At 41.3% G+C, this 17,685-nt stretch overlaps 1 protein-coding gene across 5 annotated transcripts in view; it reads left to right on the top strand.

The window, feature by feature from the left end:
- The window catches only part of ITPK1 (inositol-tetrakisphosphate 1-kinase), a 156,521-nt gene that overhangs the window by 76,921 nt on the left and 61,915 nt on the right, over window positions 1-17,685 (top strand). For all 5 annotated transcript variants that reach the window (XM_074868655.1, XM_074868656.1, XM_074868657.1 and 2 more), the window contains 2 exons: window positions 4,080-4,205; window positions 17,308-17,425. In XM_074868655.1, coding sequence (XP_074724756.1) covers window positions 4,080-4,205; window positions 17,308-17,425 — 244 coding nt within the window. The remainder of the gene's footprint in view (window positions 1-4,079; window positions 4,206-17,307; window positions 17,426-17,685) is intronic.

The raw sequence follows: 17,685 nt of genomic DNA, 5'->3' as shown, positions 1-17,685 counted from the left end.
GTATTTTAATCATTTAGATAAACGATATTTCTTTTTGTTAAATCCAACATTTGCAGTTGTTTGGTGGTTTTTTTTCTGAGTGAACAAATCCAGACTTTTTTCACTTGGACATAATTTTATTTTAAACACGGCTTCCAGAAATGCATGCGGGTGGGATTGCAGTTGGGACCAGTGGAGAGCTGTGGCACTCTGCCAGGCGCTAACCCTGTCCCTGCAATATAGATGGATTGCCAGTGTTCTGCAGAAAAACAACCCCAAAACTTTAAACAAATTATGCTTAATGGAAATAAACTTTTTTTGCTCTCCTGTGTAATGACTTGGATAATGTGCTGGCTGTGTGTTTCTGGAGGACAGAGGAAAGGGGAGGGAGGGGAAGGAGGGCAAAGGAGGGCAGAGATGAAGCTCTGTATGCCTGTAACTTGTTCTCCAGTGGATGTTCTGGGGAGCATTTGGAGGGGACTGTGATGTTTCGAAGCTTGGAGCATTTTTTAACTCCCAGCCAGTCTTTCTATTAGGAGGTGAGCAGGCTAGCTACAGCAGCTACTGTAAGAACGTTTATCTAGCAGTTGTTTTCTTCCATACATGGATTTGCAAGAGCTGGAAAGGCATATGCCTTGTATCTGGCATTTACTGTGTACAGTTTTGACACTCTTCCATCTCATTCACCTGAGTTTTGCTGGCTTTTGGTAGTAAGTGACAATGCAATGAAACCAATACCTGGTTGATTTTTTTTAATATAAAAAAGGGTAAGCAAAGTAGGCTATAGCCTACTTCACAGAAGAAGAGGCACCATAGCCATATCTCTCTGTTTTTTCAAGCTGGTGCTGATAAATCTTTTCTCTCACTTCTGTTGCTATGGTGTTAGTTCTGTGCAAAAACAAACCTTTGGGTGATCATGTCAAATGCAAAGATCGTTTGGAGAGAGAGAGATGCTGAAAGGGAAGGGAAGTAGGAGGGCTGAAATTCCAGCTGATGACAAACAATGAATCAGTGTTTGTCTCAGCAGAGGGCCATCAGAAATTTTGCACTCTACTTTCACTGACTTCTACTTGGGTCTGATACTCTGCTTGAAAAGGCTTCTTTTTTCCTCCCTCAAATATTTTTTTTCCTTCTTTTTCTTCTACTTTTTTTTTTTCTTAGTATATAAAAGGAAGGTGGATCTCTTCCAAATTCCGCACAGCCCAGGAATATTTGCTTTCCGCAGCATAGCCCAGAACACAGAGAACTTATTCTTGTAAATGGTTTGATCCTTCACAAAATACTGGATCAAATTTTGAAGGTTTGTGTGGTTGTAAAGTACCTGCTGTCCTTGTTGAGCCAATTGAAGTGGTCATGGAACTTCCTACTGGAGGAACTGCCTCAGCCTGCTGTCATTTCTAGCATTGCTTTCCTGGTGAAGGGGAAGCAGAGCACTGTTAAGGGGGACCCTGTTTAACACTTTCTGATGTGCAAAGTAGGTGCATGTGGTTTCATTCTCAAAATATGCCAGTAGCTTTTAGCTGGCACAACTGTTGTGAAGAAGTTACCTTGCCCAGATGTCTTATGCTTCTGAAAAACACTGTGCTGAACATGACTGGATATGCCTTGAAAGCTTATTTCTATTCTTGGGTCAAGGCTGAAAGTTTTCTGAATGTTTCTGTGCAGATTGAGCTGCAAGTGCAGGAAGACTGTGGAGGGGTGGCAAATCTCAAATACTTATTTGCTTCTGTTTTTCAAACTGAAAGCCCTGAAAATGGATTAATTCACATTTTTGTACCTTGGCAACTGGGAATTTTCTGACCTAGTTAAATGGACTCTTTGTTTTGCTGCTTCCTTCCAGATGTGATGGGCAGATGAAAAAACCTCAGGAAGAGCAATGTGGTCATCTGAGATTTCTTTTAAGGATATTAACTGATTTTTCTGGAACTTGCTTGCAGAACTAGATCATCTCCTTCCATGTCCTTAGCCAAAATGCAGTTCACTTCATTTTGCCTTAATTTTGCAGACACTAACGCTTGCCCTTAGTTTTTGTGCTGCACTACTTGTGGAGTAAAAATCTAAGTGCCAGGACAGCCAGAGTTTCTGTGGACTGCTTCACTCAGCCAAACCTTACTGATCACTGAGCATTCACATCAAGTCTGTCTTGTTTGTCTTTACCATTACATAATCTTTGCGTGTAGAGTCTGTTGTGAATGGCGCCTCTGTTAGTCTACTCAGAAGATAGATGCACAATATGTTTTCCAGTTGTATTAAAATCTACGTAAGTACTTCAGAGATAGTACTAGAGCCTCAACCTGTAACTGTTAGTAGAAGCCTATAGTAATGGGCAAAGGTGGTCTCTGTTGGGAAGAACTGGCAGCCTTTCGGTTTGCTTTTGTGGCATAGGTAACTTCAGTTATTCTGCTTAAGTAAACCTAGCCCAGATAAGACTGCCTACGCAAGAAAAGCAATTTGGCTACATAGATCACTTAGATTAGCAACTAACAAATTATTATGAGGCTGCTAGATCTCTGCTGTTTTAGTTTTTATTGGTGCTTGAGGTCCAGCCATCCTGTCTTATCACTGCCTTCCTTAAGGCACTCCTTAATTCAAAGCAGGGCCATTTCTGTAGGGTGGGAAGTTTTGTTAGGACAAAACAAGCTAATGAGACAGTGAAGACCAGGCTTCTATCAAAAGAGAGCATCAGCAGCCTCTTCTGCCCAACCCTCCTCTCTCTCCTGTCCCCTCACCCCCTTCTCTGCCAGAGTTGAATGAAAGGGATAGCAGCAATGGAAAGGAGTATGCGTGTAACTGTAAAACCAGATGGTAACTTTAGTGAGCATACATCTGTTTTTCATTTCAAAGATGTTCCCGGTTTGAAGTTTACAAGGTTAAGTTGCCACTGATGGAGTAGGTCTCACAATTGGTTGAAGAGCAGTGCTTGATAATGTGGCAGCTTTGGTGCTGTGGGCAGCCCAGTGTGTTGGCTAGAACGTGAGCCAGTTCTGGTACTTAGACTGTACAAATGTTCAAATTTGGTAAGTAACTTCATGGGGTCATTAAGTTTGGTAGGAACCTTAAGGGACCATAATACATCACTTTGATCAGAGCAGATTCAGCATTAAATTCAGACTAAGTTGCTTAGGGCTTTGTCCAGTCAGGTCTTGAAAACCTTGAAGGATGGAGATCCTACAGCCTCTGGGACTCTGTGGTGCAACCAGACTGTTCTCATGGTGGAATTTTTCTTCCTGATTTAGTTGGAATCTCTACAGTTTTGAAATATGTCCAAATAAATCTAGGCCTTCACAGTGACATTGGCCAGTTCTTGTAGTACCCTTGCATGCGTCCCATCGGGTCCAGTAGCCTCTGTTGCATTAAGATTTCCCCAAGAGATCCCTAACTCAAACCTTTTACAGTACAGGTGATTCCTCTGTTCCTTGAACCCTGTCTTGCTTATGGGGACCAAGCCCTGTGACACATCACCACCACTTTCATGTCTTCCCATGCTGTCTGGAGCAGAGTTTCTGCACACCCCACCCCAAGTCTTTTTTTCCCTGTCCACCTAACTGCCGAAGTCTGCTAGTGGGAATGCTCTGGGACTTCTACTCCACCTTATCAGCTAAATAGCTGTCCCTGCAGCAGATGAATTTGCAAAGATCCTGAGTCACTTGCTTTTGTTCCCTGTATTACTGTCCTGGGTGCTGTTTCGTGCAATCCCAAAGGGCGAAGGGCACAGCAGGCGTTCCGTTTATTAGTGGTGATAATCTTTGTTGGCTCATTCCTGTTGTATGTATGTGTAAGTGCTGGGAAAGAAAACTGAAGAGGAAAATGTTGGCTCAGGGTGGAGAAGCACAGGAAGGTGTTTGGATGAAGGGTGCTTGCCAATGACTTCATTGCTTTTTTCATGGAATTAGATCTACAGTGTTGAGAAATAAATGTCTGAGTAAAATTTTCTGACATTCAGTGAAGTGTAAATTCTCAGGGATTTGGGTAACATACCAAAATAAAGCGGCATGTAAAGTAAATGCCTTCTGTGTGGCAGCAACACCTTGAATGTTGGCAGGGACAAGAACCTCAGATCCTCCATATATTAATAAAAGGTTTCTGTCTGGTTTCTTCAGCTTGACCTCAACAAACCCATTGAAGATCAGGGTCCTTTGGATGTGATCATACATAAACTGACAGATGTCATCCTTGAAGCAGACCAGAATGACAGCCAGTCACTGGAGTTGGTTCACAGGTTCCAGGTAAGTGTTTTTTTCATAGTCCTTCTGTATTTCAAGCAGGAGGATGAACTTGGTGCAGCAAATTCAATCTGTTTCCTGTGCAGTTGGTAGGGTCTGTTGAGAAGAGCTCCCTGGCACATTGCTGCCCTGCTACTGATAGCCCAGCAAAAATAGTTTTGTCGGTCTGAAATGGACTTGCACCTTTGGATAGGTTTTATGTTGTATTGGTAAGGTTAGTAAGAACTGGTTTCCCACCAAATGTTGTCCTGGTGTCATTCCAAGAGCGTGAGTGCTGTTCACAAAGAGGAACAGGTGTTTTCAGAGTCCTTTACATGCATTTCTCCGCGACAGAAGCCACTAAATTAATTTGGCCTGCTTCTGTCTAGTCTTCCTAGTTCCTGGAATGCTAATTTCTGTAACATCAAGTTTACTGTGAGTGATTCTGTCCTCTGGTGCTGAGAATCCTGTTCTATTAATTTTTTTTTTTCTCAAGTTTACGTTGAAGGTCAGGAGTATGCAGGGCATAATGGTACAGAGAACTGTTTTCCCAGAGAATTCTTATCAGTAGTCTGAATGCTAATGAAAATGATAAAGCAACACCTTTATCATTTTAAAAGGTGTTGCTTCTGGTGAATGCCTTTGATCAAAGGTATATTCTTTTCTTCTCTTTCAAAGAGAAGAAAAACTAAAAAAGATATTTTCAGAGTTGTATGGAATATGCTTATGTCAGGTGGAAAAATGACTCAGACAAATTCTGCAATTTTGACAACTTTGCCTCCTTGGGAAATGGTGTTCTCTTTGCTCTGCTTAATGTTCTACAACTAGTAATGCAGAAAGTATGTTATTTAACAGAGTCAATATTCACTTTGCTCTAGTTACAAAGCTTTTCTGCTGCCTCCCGCTTGTGTATTACTCAAGCACACACAGGAGACAAAAACGTTTGACTTGTGGGTCTTGGCCCTCTGGCACCAGTTCTCTGAATAGTCGATGACTATTCATCACTAAGTAGTGCAGACATCCACTTCACACAGCACTGGAAACTTGTAGATGTCCAAAGAAGCATATGGAGAGATGGACTTCAAGGGCTTTCTGCTCACAGTCTTTCCCTGTTTTGGATGTTGACTAGTTTGCCTTCACAGTATACCTATCCTATTGATGGGAAAAACTAATGACCAAGGAGCCAAAAGGGCACATGTGTTAAGTTGCTTGTAGCTGATCAAGACTCATGAGATTCCTCATTCCCAATTCTTACGTTATTGCGTGCATTCCCAAAGGCTAGGCTTTATGAGGCACAGAGAGAGCAGCTCTGTGTAATACTGTGGCACCTCCCTTGTCTCCTGGAGAACATGCTGGTAGGGAACTTCTGCAAGCAGGTGTAGCAGTACAATTAATATCTAAAACACCTTTCTTTTATTCCTGAGCAAGAGCTCTTCGATGGATATGCAGCCTTTTTAATAGGAACTGCAGCTAGTCAACTTACTGTATTTAATAGCTTAAGGTCACAAGCTGATACTTTCTCAGGTACCAAAGGAGGTCTGGAGGAAACAAGTAGTAAGTACAGAGGATGCATTTTCCTAATGCTGCATTTAACCACCAAGGTGAAGTTTGGTATGAAACAGGGTTTCAACGCTTTGCAGCTAGAGCCTTAGATTTGGCTGAGGACTTAGGGGGCTGTTCTCATGTCTGTGTGGCAGCTGCTGCACTTCTGGAAGGCTGGTAGAGGTAAAATGACCTGCTAAAGCTAAATCCCTTACCCTGATAAATTCCTTGAAGTAATCATAATATGATACTTTGACATTATTCTGTGTACCTTTGTTACCGTTTATATAACTTATTTTTGTATAGGTTAAATATTGAAGCTTTGTTTTTAAATATATTTAAGTTAGAAAATCTCAGTGAAAATACACTTTTCATCTCATGAGTTTGTGGGATAGATTCTGAGAGTGACGAGAGAAGCAGTATATATATGGATATATTATCCATACACAGTTGTGGATAAATATCCATTTATTCTTGACTTCAGGGACTTGCTCTTTGGTGGGGGTTTTCTGATAGCACTTGGAAAAGAATAATATCCCCTGTATAGAGATTCAGTGGCCTAAAAACAACAACAGAAACATCCCCTTATGAAAAAAATGGAAACTCTATCAAAACCCCAACTACAAACCAAAACCCCAACTCTTCCCACCCAAAGTGTCTCCTAAAATTCTCAAATTCTACAGAGCTATATAAGTTAAAACATATCACTGATCTTGCAGGATTTATTTTCTTTCAAATGATAATATCAAGTTAGCAATATTTTTTAATCACAGACTATTTGAAGTGAAATTACTTATTTAAACTTTTAAAAATGGTAGTTAATTTGCAGATTACAGTTAATACAGCATAAGAATAAGAAATGTATGTGAAGGTATTGTTTCCATTTTCTAAGCTTTAGTCAGGAAGAAGGTATTTTACATAGTGCAGCTTGGATTTTTTTCAGAAAGTAAGATATAATTCAGTTTTAGTACAGAATTGCATACTGCAGAGATCACAGATTTCCACCTTTTTTTTTTTTTTCCCCCCAAAGTTTACATGGGGGCAGGAAGAGGAGACCATAGGCAAAAGCTTTGCAAAACTTGAAATTGTACATTTCTGTCAGGCTTATTGAATCCGTTTGCTACTGTCATGCACAATGGCATCAATTTTACCACCTGGACCTTTTGGTCATGCTATTTATGCTTTCTCTAGTACTTCAGTTCTACCAGTTCCTCAGCTGGTGCTGTTTCTTCACCCTCCAGGTTAAGTCCAACCTGCATGCTTAGGGCTGTCTTCATGGTCCTCAAGAGCTGACCACAGTTAGAGGAGTGCTCTCCTGCAGCATGTTAGGCTGTAAACCTGAATTTGGGGTGGAAGCTGAAAGCCTCTGTGGTTTAAGTGTAAATTTCAATGGCTGTTTGCTCTCAGACTTCTTGAGCCCTCCACCATAAGGAGATTCGGATATGGGGGAGCTAGGCAGGTGGGAAGGAGTCTGCTGATTATTGTGAGGGCATCAGCCAAACTAGTGAGAAACCAGGTATACTCCCAGGAGGCTGTCCACATTCCTGGTGGAAGTTTGTAGAGAAATACACATCAGAAAAGATGTAGACCCCTGATTTACAGGGATATTCTTATTGGGACAACATTATAACCTTCACCAGTGCTGGCAAATCTCACTTAAGCTGTCTCACTTCAGGGCAGCTGAGAAGTAGCTGTACTTGAATCCTGTGTACCGTGGTGTGTGGCACTGGGACCCCTCTGGTTATATGCCTGTCAGCATCTGGCACCTATTACTGTATGTGCCTCCATGTCGTTGGTGTAGGGCTCACCTGTCAGGTTGTGCCCTTGATCAAAGTTTGGAGGCAGTGCATTGTGCTTCTGTTTAACTGCAATTGCTGTTTTCCAAGCTACGATTGTCCATGTCCTACAGTGAATTTACTGAAACATTCCCACATCTCACAGGCTGGTTAACTCCTCCTGTGTTAAAACTGGAGCAACTTGTTGCAAACAGTTTTAAATCATGGCCTTAATAAAAGTTAAACAACCAAACTCATATTGCCCTAAAATCCTGCTTTGTCTGAGTATAGCCTTGTGTGCAAGTTCAACAATTCAGCCTTGCCTCTCCTCTCCATCCCATTAGAAATAATAAATCAAGAGTGTCACCATATTCAAGGTGATCCACTGTTAAAGGAAGCTGTATAAGGGCATCTCCATGCTGTTTTGTTTCTTAGGATTGTTCTGCAGCTCTTGTTATCTTTGTTAATCTTGCAAATCACAGAGCTTGCTTTTTAGTGGCCTCTCAGTAAGAAACCTTCCTTTAAGATTTGAGGCAAACAAATCTTACTGTTCTCTGTTTCCTGACCCAACTCTTCTCTCCCATACTGCCAAGTTCATCTGTATTAACATCACCTCCCCTGTTTCCTGTGCCTGATTTTTTTTTTTTTTGTTTGCAGCCTGGCCTTAATCTCATACAGCATGTACAGCAATGGGTGAGCTATCAGGTCATTGATTTGAACTGGGGATATGCTTCCTGTGACACGCTAGCTAATGTGGAGAGGTGAGAACAGACATTGGTCCCAGGGAGTCATGGAGAGTACTGACAGAGGTATTTTTGATACAGCATGTCAAATCCTGTGGGATTTGCATAGTGATAAATTGATTTGAATACCTGCACAGTACAAGAGTATTCAGTTACATTAGATATTTTTGCAGACCTGTCTGCTGCCTCCTACGAATAACAGAGAACAAAAGGGGGAACAAGTTGGGCTGGAACAAGTTTGAGTTACAGTAGAGTGGAACAGAGATAACTAATTCAGAGACTAGATAATAGGGTTGAAATTCAGTTGTCTGTCTGTTACCATTGTCACTATTTTGCTGCTGTAGAACACTTATGTCTTTCTGTGCCTCAGCTTACCACTACCCTTTCATAAATTGGTCTCTATTTCTTAATAATGGACTTCATAATTTTCCTCTAATTATCAATAGTCAAGCAAAAATAATACTGTGCTTCTTGTGAAGCTAATTTGCAGTAGGCTGATGGGAAGTTGAAATTTTGTTTTGATAATACTGGAAATTTGGATTGTGTGTCAAGTGTTGTAGAAAGCAAAGGTGTTGTTCACACACTTGGAGAATACGCTGCATGTAAGTCAGCACCCCTCAATTGCCAGTAGGTCTGTTAATAAATGAATCATTAGAAAACCTCTCTCTAGAATAATGTGTGCTCCATATATATTTTTCCAGAGCTCAAGTAGTAGAGACGAATGGAAGTGAGAATAAGCTTCTGAGCAAGTCAGATGGAGGAGAAATAGTTCCCTGTTTCTTGACTTGATTGGTAAATACAGTTGGACTTGTTCAACTAACAGTATGAACTGTATGAGAAGGAAATAAATTGGATGAAAAGCACCCTGTGGATACAGAGCGTTGTTTTATACCAGTGGTTTCTGTGCAGAGGATGGTGGTGAATTCTGCTCATGTTTTGAGGACTCCTCTACATTTTCATCTTCGTTTCATGTCCCTGTTGATGGTGGTCTTAGTCTTTTTTTAAACACTCTGCCTAATTCCAGTTTAGCATTGCTGTGTTCGCAATGGCAAGCTTTGGCCAGGCATACTCTAGAAAGGCTGTTGCAGGGCTGGGCTAAGAAAGTTGCTTAATTCTTCTCGTGAAGTGCTTGGACCCAGCTGGCTGGTGCCTTCAAGGCCTTCATTTTTAGGAATATTAAATTTAACCACAAATGAAAATAATAAAAAAGCCAAGAATGTTGGAGAAGAACTTGATGTTCTTTCTTCTCTCCCTGTCGTTATTTCTTGGTTGTACAGTAAACACTGTATTATCTAATATATCTATTCTTTTTGAGGATGCCATCTTCCTGCAAATAAGCACAGTGTAATGCCTAAAGAATTAGAAGGGGCTCCTGGAATGTGGGTTCAGTCACATGCTTTTCGATGTTTTATTATGTGATCTATACCATCCTGGTTGCATCCCTGATTTTTTGTTTTGCAAGCTTTGGTAAAAGAAACGGTATTAACTCCTTTTTGAGATAAAGAGGAGAAGCCCTTTAGGTCAACTCAGAATGGCAGTCATAAGGACTTAGGGTTTGCTTGTTTCTGCTTGGAGCTCTGGTTTGAATTTGTAGTAGCTATGATGATACCTGTAGTCACACTGATGTCTGATCTGTCTTTACAGATAGAGCGTTCTTTAGCATAGCCCACTGGGTGACTTGCCCACAATCATGTAGTTGAACTAGAATGTAGGTTTCTGTTACTGGACTACACATACACTGACTGTGGATATGGAATTATAATCTCTCAGTATCTTCAAAACTCATTCACTAGAAAAACATCCTCTCCCAGTGCCTTCCAAACTGGGAGAGGATCTTTTTCTAGTGAATGAGATAGAAGGCAGGGACCACTGTGAGCAGGCTTTGAATGATATCCTCTCCCCAGTAAAGCAAGGCCTTAGGCTTCTTGTTCTGCACATGTGTGACTGAACTGTGCCGCATCACTGGCATGCAGGAAACTTTCATTGTAATAAAACATGTACTCAGGAACCAGTGGACCAGAGGAGGGATCTGTCAGCACTGAATTACATGCCAGGGTGTGTTTAAAGTGGATGCTCTCACATAATTTTGTATACAGGGCAGAAACTGGCAGGAAACTGCTGCCTGTCTCCATCTGTCCTGTATTATTTTTAAGATATTGAAAACTATTAGAAATGAAAAGAAGTAGAAGAAACAAATTGTAAGAATCTATTTATATCAAGTGTGTGAGGTGGGGTTGTTGGTTTGGGTTTTTTATATTAAAAGCAATGAGCGACTTGTAAGGTAGTCACTACGTTTTCTATGAGATCTACTTATGTGTGAGTGATGTTGCATAAGCACTGTGACACCTGCACTCAGGTGGAATCAGGTGGTTCCCTTGTTCATTAAATTGATCGAAAAAGTTCTGATGATCTTAACCAGACCAAACAGTGCAAAATTCATGATGCCAGTTTTCCTGCTATTGAATATAAATGTAACAGCAAGATGAGATGATACCTGGCACCAGTTTTACTGTTGGCTCCATAAAGCAGTCTTCCAGGAAGCAGAGAGCAAGGAATCCTTGACCACAGGAGGAGGAATAATCTGTCAGGCTACATTTATGACCTTTATAAGAATAACTTTTTTTTCAGAGCTGTATTGTAGAGGCCTTGACTATCTCATCTGCAAGAGCTGACAAGGAAACTGGCTTCACATTCATATGAGTCTGTGTGCCTGCTCTCTGGAGTCTGTGATGAACTATTGTATGGTCTGCTGGAGAGTGCTAATAGACTAGGAAGCCTCTTAGCATGCCATTTTTGTCTTGTTTAATGACTGTTCTTAATTTCCCTGTAAAAGATAATTGTTACAGGAGACTCTGAAAATGGCAAGGAGGAGTTGCCTGTTGTCAGTGGCTTTTTAGCTGCAGAAGACCTTTAGGGCTGAGCTTTCTGAAGTCTTTATGCTAGTTGGATGTGATCTGGGCTGCAGTTTCTCAGGAGAGTATTGGTGGCTGCAAACTGTTCTCCACTGCACTGAAGATCAGTGGTGAGTGCCTAGTGATCTCATCCAAAGCCAAAATGAAGACTGCATGCAGCACCTACTGTAGTGCATGAAGTGCAAAGTAGAGAAATATTCCCATTTGCTTCGTAGGACACTTAAATCCTTATTTTGGGGATGGTGATTATTTGTAGAGATTATGATTAGTCTCCCTACCCCCTGTAACACTGGGCTGAACTGATCAAACATAGTTTATTTGTTGTCTAGCAAAAAATTGTTACAGTTCTTGGTGGTTCCTTCTTGACCAGAGGAAAATGGACAGAAGTCAGGTGGGAAGCGACACAGTCCTCAAGGGTCCCTTTCACTTGCTGGTGCTCCATTCCTGCCTTCTTGGTAAGAAAGAAACAAAATACCCCAGTTCCTGCCTTCTAGACAAAGCTTATGACTTTGAAAAGTGAGTATGTTTTGGCTTGTGTAAGACATTGACTGGGGAATCTTTGTTGTGCTCTGGAGCAGAATACTCTGTGAGCAGCTGCCTGTCATAGCTGTACAAGGGCTTGAGTAGCTTCAGTCATTGCAGCTTCATACTAGTGTGTTCCATTCAAAATGATGGTTTAAGTGATAGAAAATAGTTACTAATTTGTCTTTCAGAGCTTTTTCTGAACAGGTTCTCTTTGCATTAGCCACCTTAAAAAGATCAGAAGCAGGTTTTATGCCTAGGTTTCTTCTATCAGGTTGATCAAAATGTAATGTTTCCTCCCCTGCTGCCCTCCAACTGTTGTCTCTCCCACTGCTGAGAAAAGGCAAGTGAAAAATCAAAGGAAACTATCAAATCTTAGTAATTTTTTTCCTACTGGGGAGACAGTGAGACACAAAGTTGAAATGGTCTATCTGTACCTGAATTTCCAGGCCAATACCTGTGTTTTCCCATTTGAAAAAGAATTCTGTCTTACATTTGTTGAAAGAGCCTCATAAGCAGGAAAAATTAACTAAAAATTTGTCATTCAAGTGCTAACTGGTAGGATAGCTTCCTGTGGGTAGCTATTTGCCATATGAAGCAGTGGTGGACTTCTGAAGGCAAACAGGGAAGCTGAGTACTCAGAAAGTTGCTTTGAGATGTACAGTGAATAGAAATATAAGAGAAGATCTGGCCTTACTTCCCCTTGGCACCCCCCTCATCTCTCCCAACCACTGCAGGAATCTCTTCTAGATTTAGAGACAAACAATGCTGAGATGAGTGTTGTTACAAGATCCAACTTGCCTACACCTTTCCTTTTGGAAGGGTGCCTCAGTAAAAAGAGACTGTCACAGCCCAAGATGACAAAAAGGAACTTTTAAGTCTGAATCCGATGCAAATTCTTTAGACAAGCTTGTGTCTGTCTTTACATCTGTTTCTGCCTTGGTGTTGTACAAGTGGTCATCTTCATGTTTTTGTGTGTGGGAAAACAAAATCCAAACACTCTTATTGTTTTGTTTACTAACATTTTTTTTAAATATGAAACTTTTGTTTAATATTAAAATATTATAGAAATTTTATTACTTAGTAATAAAATCGAGTCAGTGAGTGTCTCTTATCTAATGACCTAATATTTGCAGTAGATACTATATCAGCTTTCTGTTAAAATATTAAAAAAAATAAAAATCATTAGCTACCTTTTTGGGAAAAATGACAAACTCCTTTATTCTCATCTATACCCAGGCTTTTCAAGAAGAAGTGTTTGTTGTTTTGGGTTTGGTTTCTTTTTTTTAAATCTCTGGGTTATATCCAGAGGTATTTAATAGGGAACATGAAATACTTGGTCTCTCTTTGATTTCAAGTTCCATTGCTGGCCTTCTGCCAGTAACAGGGCTGGTACAGAGCATGACTGAATGCCAAGCCTGGAATACAAACAAAGGAGGATCTGCTAAAAGTCCTTGTTTCTTCTTGTTTGCTTTTATTATGTCAAAGATTAGAAAGAGGAAAACATAGACATTGTCTGGGTCAAGCTGAACTGCAGCCCAAGGACAGAGCCCTTTCAAAATATTATTGGGAAGCCTAAATATCCTCCAGATTGCTGCCTGGGTTGGTGGAGTCTGCTGTTGGATACCAGTCTTTGGTAAATCCACCAAAGGAGAGTGCAGAGTTGTGTTGTTGCAATGACCAGAGAAGATTTGAACATTCAAAGTTGAAAGGTTGTGCTGTACTGAAAGCTATCTCTTGGCTTCAGTGTTTCTCTTTTTTCCTTCTGCAACTGCTCCATTTTCAAGTTCATTTCTATAGTAGCTCATCTGCTGTCAAATTTCTTAGACACAAACCCTTCATGTTCATCCAGATCTCTATTTCTGGTGGTGGAGTCATTCAGTGCCATGGGAAGAGTGCTGCTACTTAGGCTACATCAAGGGTTTTCCAATCTGTTAAGTGATCTTCACAGTTATATATTCAGTAAAACGTGATGCCTGAGTGTGCAGTGGTTCCTAGTAAAGAATCAAAATTTACACAAGGTTTCATATCAACTACTGTAATTATTCCTGTGAAGCTAACAAAATTGATCTTTTTCTTATTGTAATTTCCTGTTGTGGCGAATTGGTGTTAAGGCTTGGATTTTTAAATATTTATTTACTTTGAGTAGTTTTCTGTGCATAGGTGTTGGAACTCTTGCATGTGCTGGTGATGCACTGGTGTGAGATGTGGGAGACTGGGAAAGTGTTGGCAGCATACACGCCCAAGGGAAGGCTGGTTGATTTGCTTTGGGGATCCTGCTGCAACCTGATGGTTCTGTTTTTGAATGCAGAGTTAATGCTTTTTGACAGAAATCCAAGCACCACACAATACTGAAGAGAAGAAGAGATGCAGAGCTATTGTAAGGACTTGAGTGCATTTTGGTGCTCCTGTCCCCTAAACAGCTTCAGCAGCTAACCACTAGCTGTGTTCAGAGATGACCTTTACAAATACACTGACCTTGTTCTACATTGACAGACTCCTTTGCTTCAAAGAGGAGCCTGTTTCTAGATTCAGTTAAAATAACAGATCTGTAGCCTGTCCCCAGATTAGCTCTAAGATACACTTCAGATCCCAGTTCTTTCCTTTACTCAGATGATGCAGATCTTCACTGCCCTGCTGAGAGTCTCTGAGTTTTGCCATTCCTCTGCCCTCTGGCTGTCCAAATACCTAAGCCTGGAAATGGAGAAGAGCTGGAGAATAGTACCTGAAATAGGTTTGATGTTAAGAAATTTCTTTGTTTTATAAAGTTCATGTTCAGGCTCCTCTGTGTGTGCATGGAGGGGCTGTCACCTTACGCTCACTGCAGTTCTTCTCAACATTAGAGTAGTTTATTAACGTCCTTCAGACCCTAAATGGCTTCAGCAAAACAGCCTCCACCTCCTTCATCTTCATCAGTTATTTCATGTTTACCTTACACAGCTTTTTAGAGGCTCCTTAAAGCAACAGGATTAGAAATCAGTCACAGGAAAGTCAGCCAAGATGCTCACTTCTGTTGACATGTTGCCTAGTGGAGAGTGGCCTTGGGATCATGCCTTCATTCCTGTTAAACTTTGTTATGCTGTGTCAAGCTTACTGCTTGGATGATCTTTTAATACGGTTTAGAGCTATTATCATAATAAATAAAGTACTGTGAAGTTCCTTACAGAAAGCATAAAAAAGCAAGGCTCCCTCCAGAAATACTTAGAGTAACGTGAACCAAAATAACAAGGGGAACATACCTAACTCAGGGAAGTGAGGATAGTCCTCAATGCCCAGGTAAATATCAGGAAGATTTGGGAAGGTGCACAAGGAGTAGAGGAGGGAAAAAATCATTCTGTCCTTTGGAGGGGAATGAAGGGGGTGGATGCCACAGGCAGGATGAAATGTATGTGTGAGGGGAAGGATAAATATGTACAGAGTAGGGGCTGGGCCAGTGTGGAAGTATGAGGAGCTTGAATTCAAGGTGGAACCAGAGACTGGTTGAGGCCAAGGGGTAGTCACCGCACTGTGAAAGGAAGAGCTGGTACATGCATCAGAAACGCCCCAGGATATTTGCTGTCAGACCTCTGCTGAGGTCACGTTTTGGAGCTGTGGCTTGTTCAGCTGGTTACCGTGTGTACTCACCCGCAGCCCCACCAGGGTGTTGGCTGTCTGTAATGTACTCATCCTCTCGGTGTGCTCATGAAGATGCACACTGTGACAGCTCCCTGTCTTTTAAGCTGAGGCATAGAGGGGCTAAAAGAGCTATCTTGTTATGCTTTAGATACATTCAGATACTTGAGTACAGTTTCATGATCAGCAAGTTTAAGCTAATGCCCTAATCACTAGATCATCCTAGTTCTACAAGGTGTCTTTTAGCTGCTGTGTAAAACGGCACGTATGCACAGACACACGTAGGTGTTTAAGATGCATTAGGTAACAAGTTACATTATCTCTTAAAAAAAAAAAAATCTCTTCTGTATTTGAAAACTGACTGCTCTGCTTGAGACTCTCAGAACTACTGGGGACAGGAGAAAAACTGTTGTCTGTATGTTCTGGGTATTAATGACTTGAAATGAACCCAGCTTCTGCACTGGTGAGCTGAAGAGACTTTTTGTCCAGGCTACACTGCAAGGGTGAGGCAAGTCTGACACTTGATGACTGTCTCTTTTCCTTACTTTTCCCAAGTGGCAGCAAGGTTGAGCATATCTTTGGAGAATTCATTCTGTGTTCTGCAGGGATTATTAAATACATCAATCGTATTGCCATTGAAGGGGTGCCTCATGCCCTGTGAAGGAAAGCTACTTGTGTGCTGTGGGTGATGCAGTGGGCTCATTAAAGCTGAATGCTGGATCCTCTTAGCCTCAAAAGAATAATCCAGTTTTAGCAAGCCATCAGTTCAGACTATGTAGTCAGCAGAAAGCAACAATCTGCCAGTGCTAGGAGGAGTGGAGAGAGGAAGCCTGTTTCCTCATTCAGTGTCTGGAGCAAAATCACTTGCTGGGAACAGATGATGCCATTCTCTCCAGCTCAGTATCTAGCAAAGTGCATCTCCTGAGGCCATATCACCATACTCCTAAGTATCTTTTGGAGTATATTTCGTTCTCTGAAGTAACCAATTTAAGGGAAGTAGGACTTCATGAAAGTCCATTACTTGCAGGAGCATTTATCATGCATTTGCATGAATGGATTTAAAAAAATGAGTGGAAACATAAAGATGGGTTTGGGAAGTTGGGTGAAACAAAAGCAGATACTAACTTTGGTAATGTTTGTCTGGTTTTGGATAGGGTAAGATGGATGCTTATTTGTCCCATTGACTTTATTGAGGCCAGGTTGGGGCAATGATGAAGGAACTCAGTTTCTGTTCTGAGAAACAGAAGTTCTGTTGGATTTGCAAGGGAAATACTGGGCAGCTGTGTCTGTGTTCATGGCCAAGATGCAGTAGTGCAGTCATGACCTCGGTGAATGGGGAATTGAGTTCTGAAGATGAAGATCCCTGAGAACATGGACTTTGCTTTGTTCTTGCATTCAGGAGAGGACAGTATGAACTTAGAGAAGTAGAAAGAGAGATGCTTTCAAAACTCAATGAAGATACAGTGAAGCATCAATCTCTTTAGCTCTGCCAAAAACAAATTCCGGCCCTTATCGTCCAGCTCTTAACACTGTCTTCAGCCCAGCTAGAGGACAGCAATAATAACAACATTAAAGAACCCAGATGTAGTTCTGAGCTTAGTTCAGACAGTTATCATGTTTATGCGCAGTAATTCAATGCAAGGCTGACCCTGAGATAGCAGTGTGTCATCTTTCTTCTCCTAATTGCTTTTCTCAGCCCTGCTCACAGCTGTTACTGTGGCACTTTGCCACTGGCTCCCTTCTGAATTGATGTGGTTGCAGTGCAGGTTTCACTGCTGATGGTGAGTCCACAGGAGAAATTTGCCATCCTAAAAGAGTTAGCTGTCATGTTTGTGTTTGTTTCAAATGTCAGTGTCTAGACTGGTGACTTCCTGCCTTGCCAATGTCCGTTTGCCTCCACTTGAAGAGAAGCTGGACATTGAGGTTGTTAATGTTGTCTATTCTCTTTCCCATCCCATTATTTTTCCACACTCTTCAGCCAACCTAATGCCATTTTTTTTTCTATGTATTTGTTTTGCAGGAGTATATTGATGCTCATCCAGAAACCATTATCCTGGACCCTCTTCCGGCTATTCGTACACTTCTGGACCGATCTAAGTCTTACGAGCTAATTCGGCAAATAGAGGCATACATGCAAGGTAGGCCAATACCTGCTCTCCCTGAAGGCTTTTATTGTGACTAGAGAAGGAAGCAGCTGACTTCTGAAGGCTGGATGTGAGATTTGAAGTAGTGGATTTGGGCCCCTTGCATTATGTCTCTCCATGGGAGCACAAACAGTGAAGCATTCCTGTGCCACAGGATTGCCCTCTGGAGTCCTGTGCTGCTCTTTTTCCATGTACACAAAGGAGGTTTGCATCTAATTAAAAGTATGATGTGGATTTAATGGGGAACATATTTA

Source organism: Strix uralensis, chromosome 4 (genome assembly GCF_047716275.1).
Source record: "Strix uralensis isolate ZFMK-TIS-50842 chromosome 4, bStrUra1, whole genome shotgun sequence".
Classification (NCBI taxonomy): domain Eukaryota; kingdom Metazoa; phylum Chordata; class Aves; order Strigiformes; family Strigidae; genus Strix; species Strix uralensis.
Note: the sequence above shows the minus strand (reverse complement) of the source record. Positions and strands in the feature narration are given on the sequence as shown.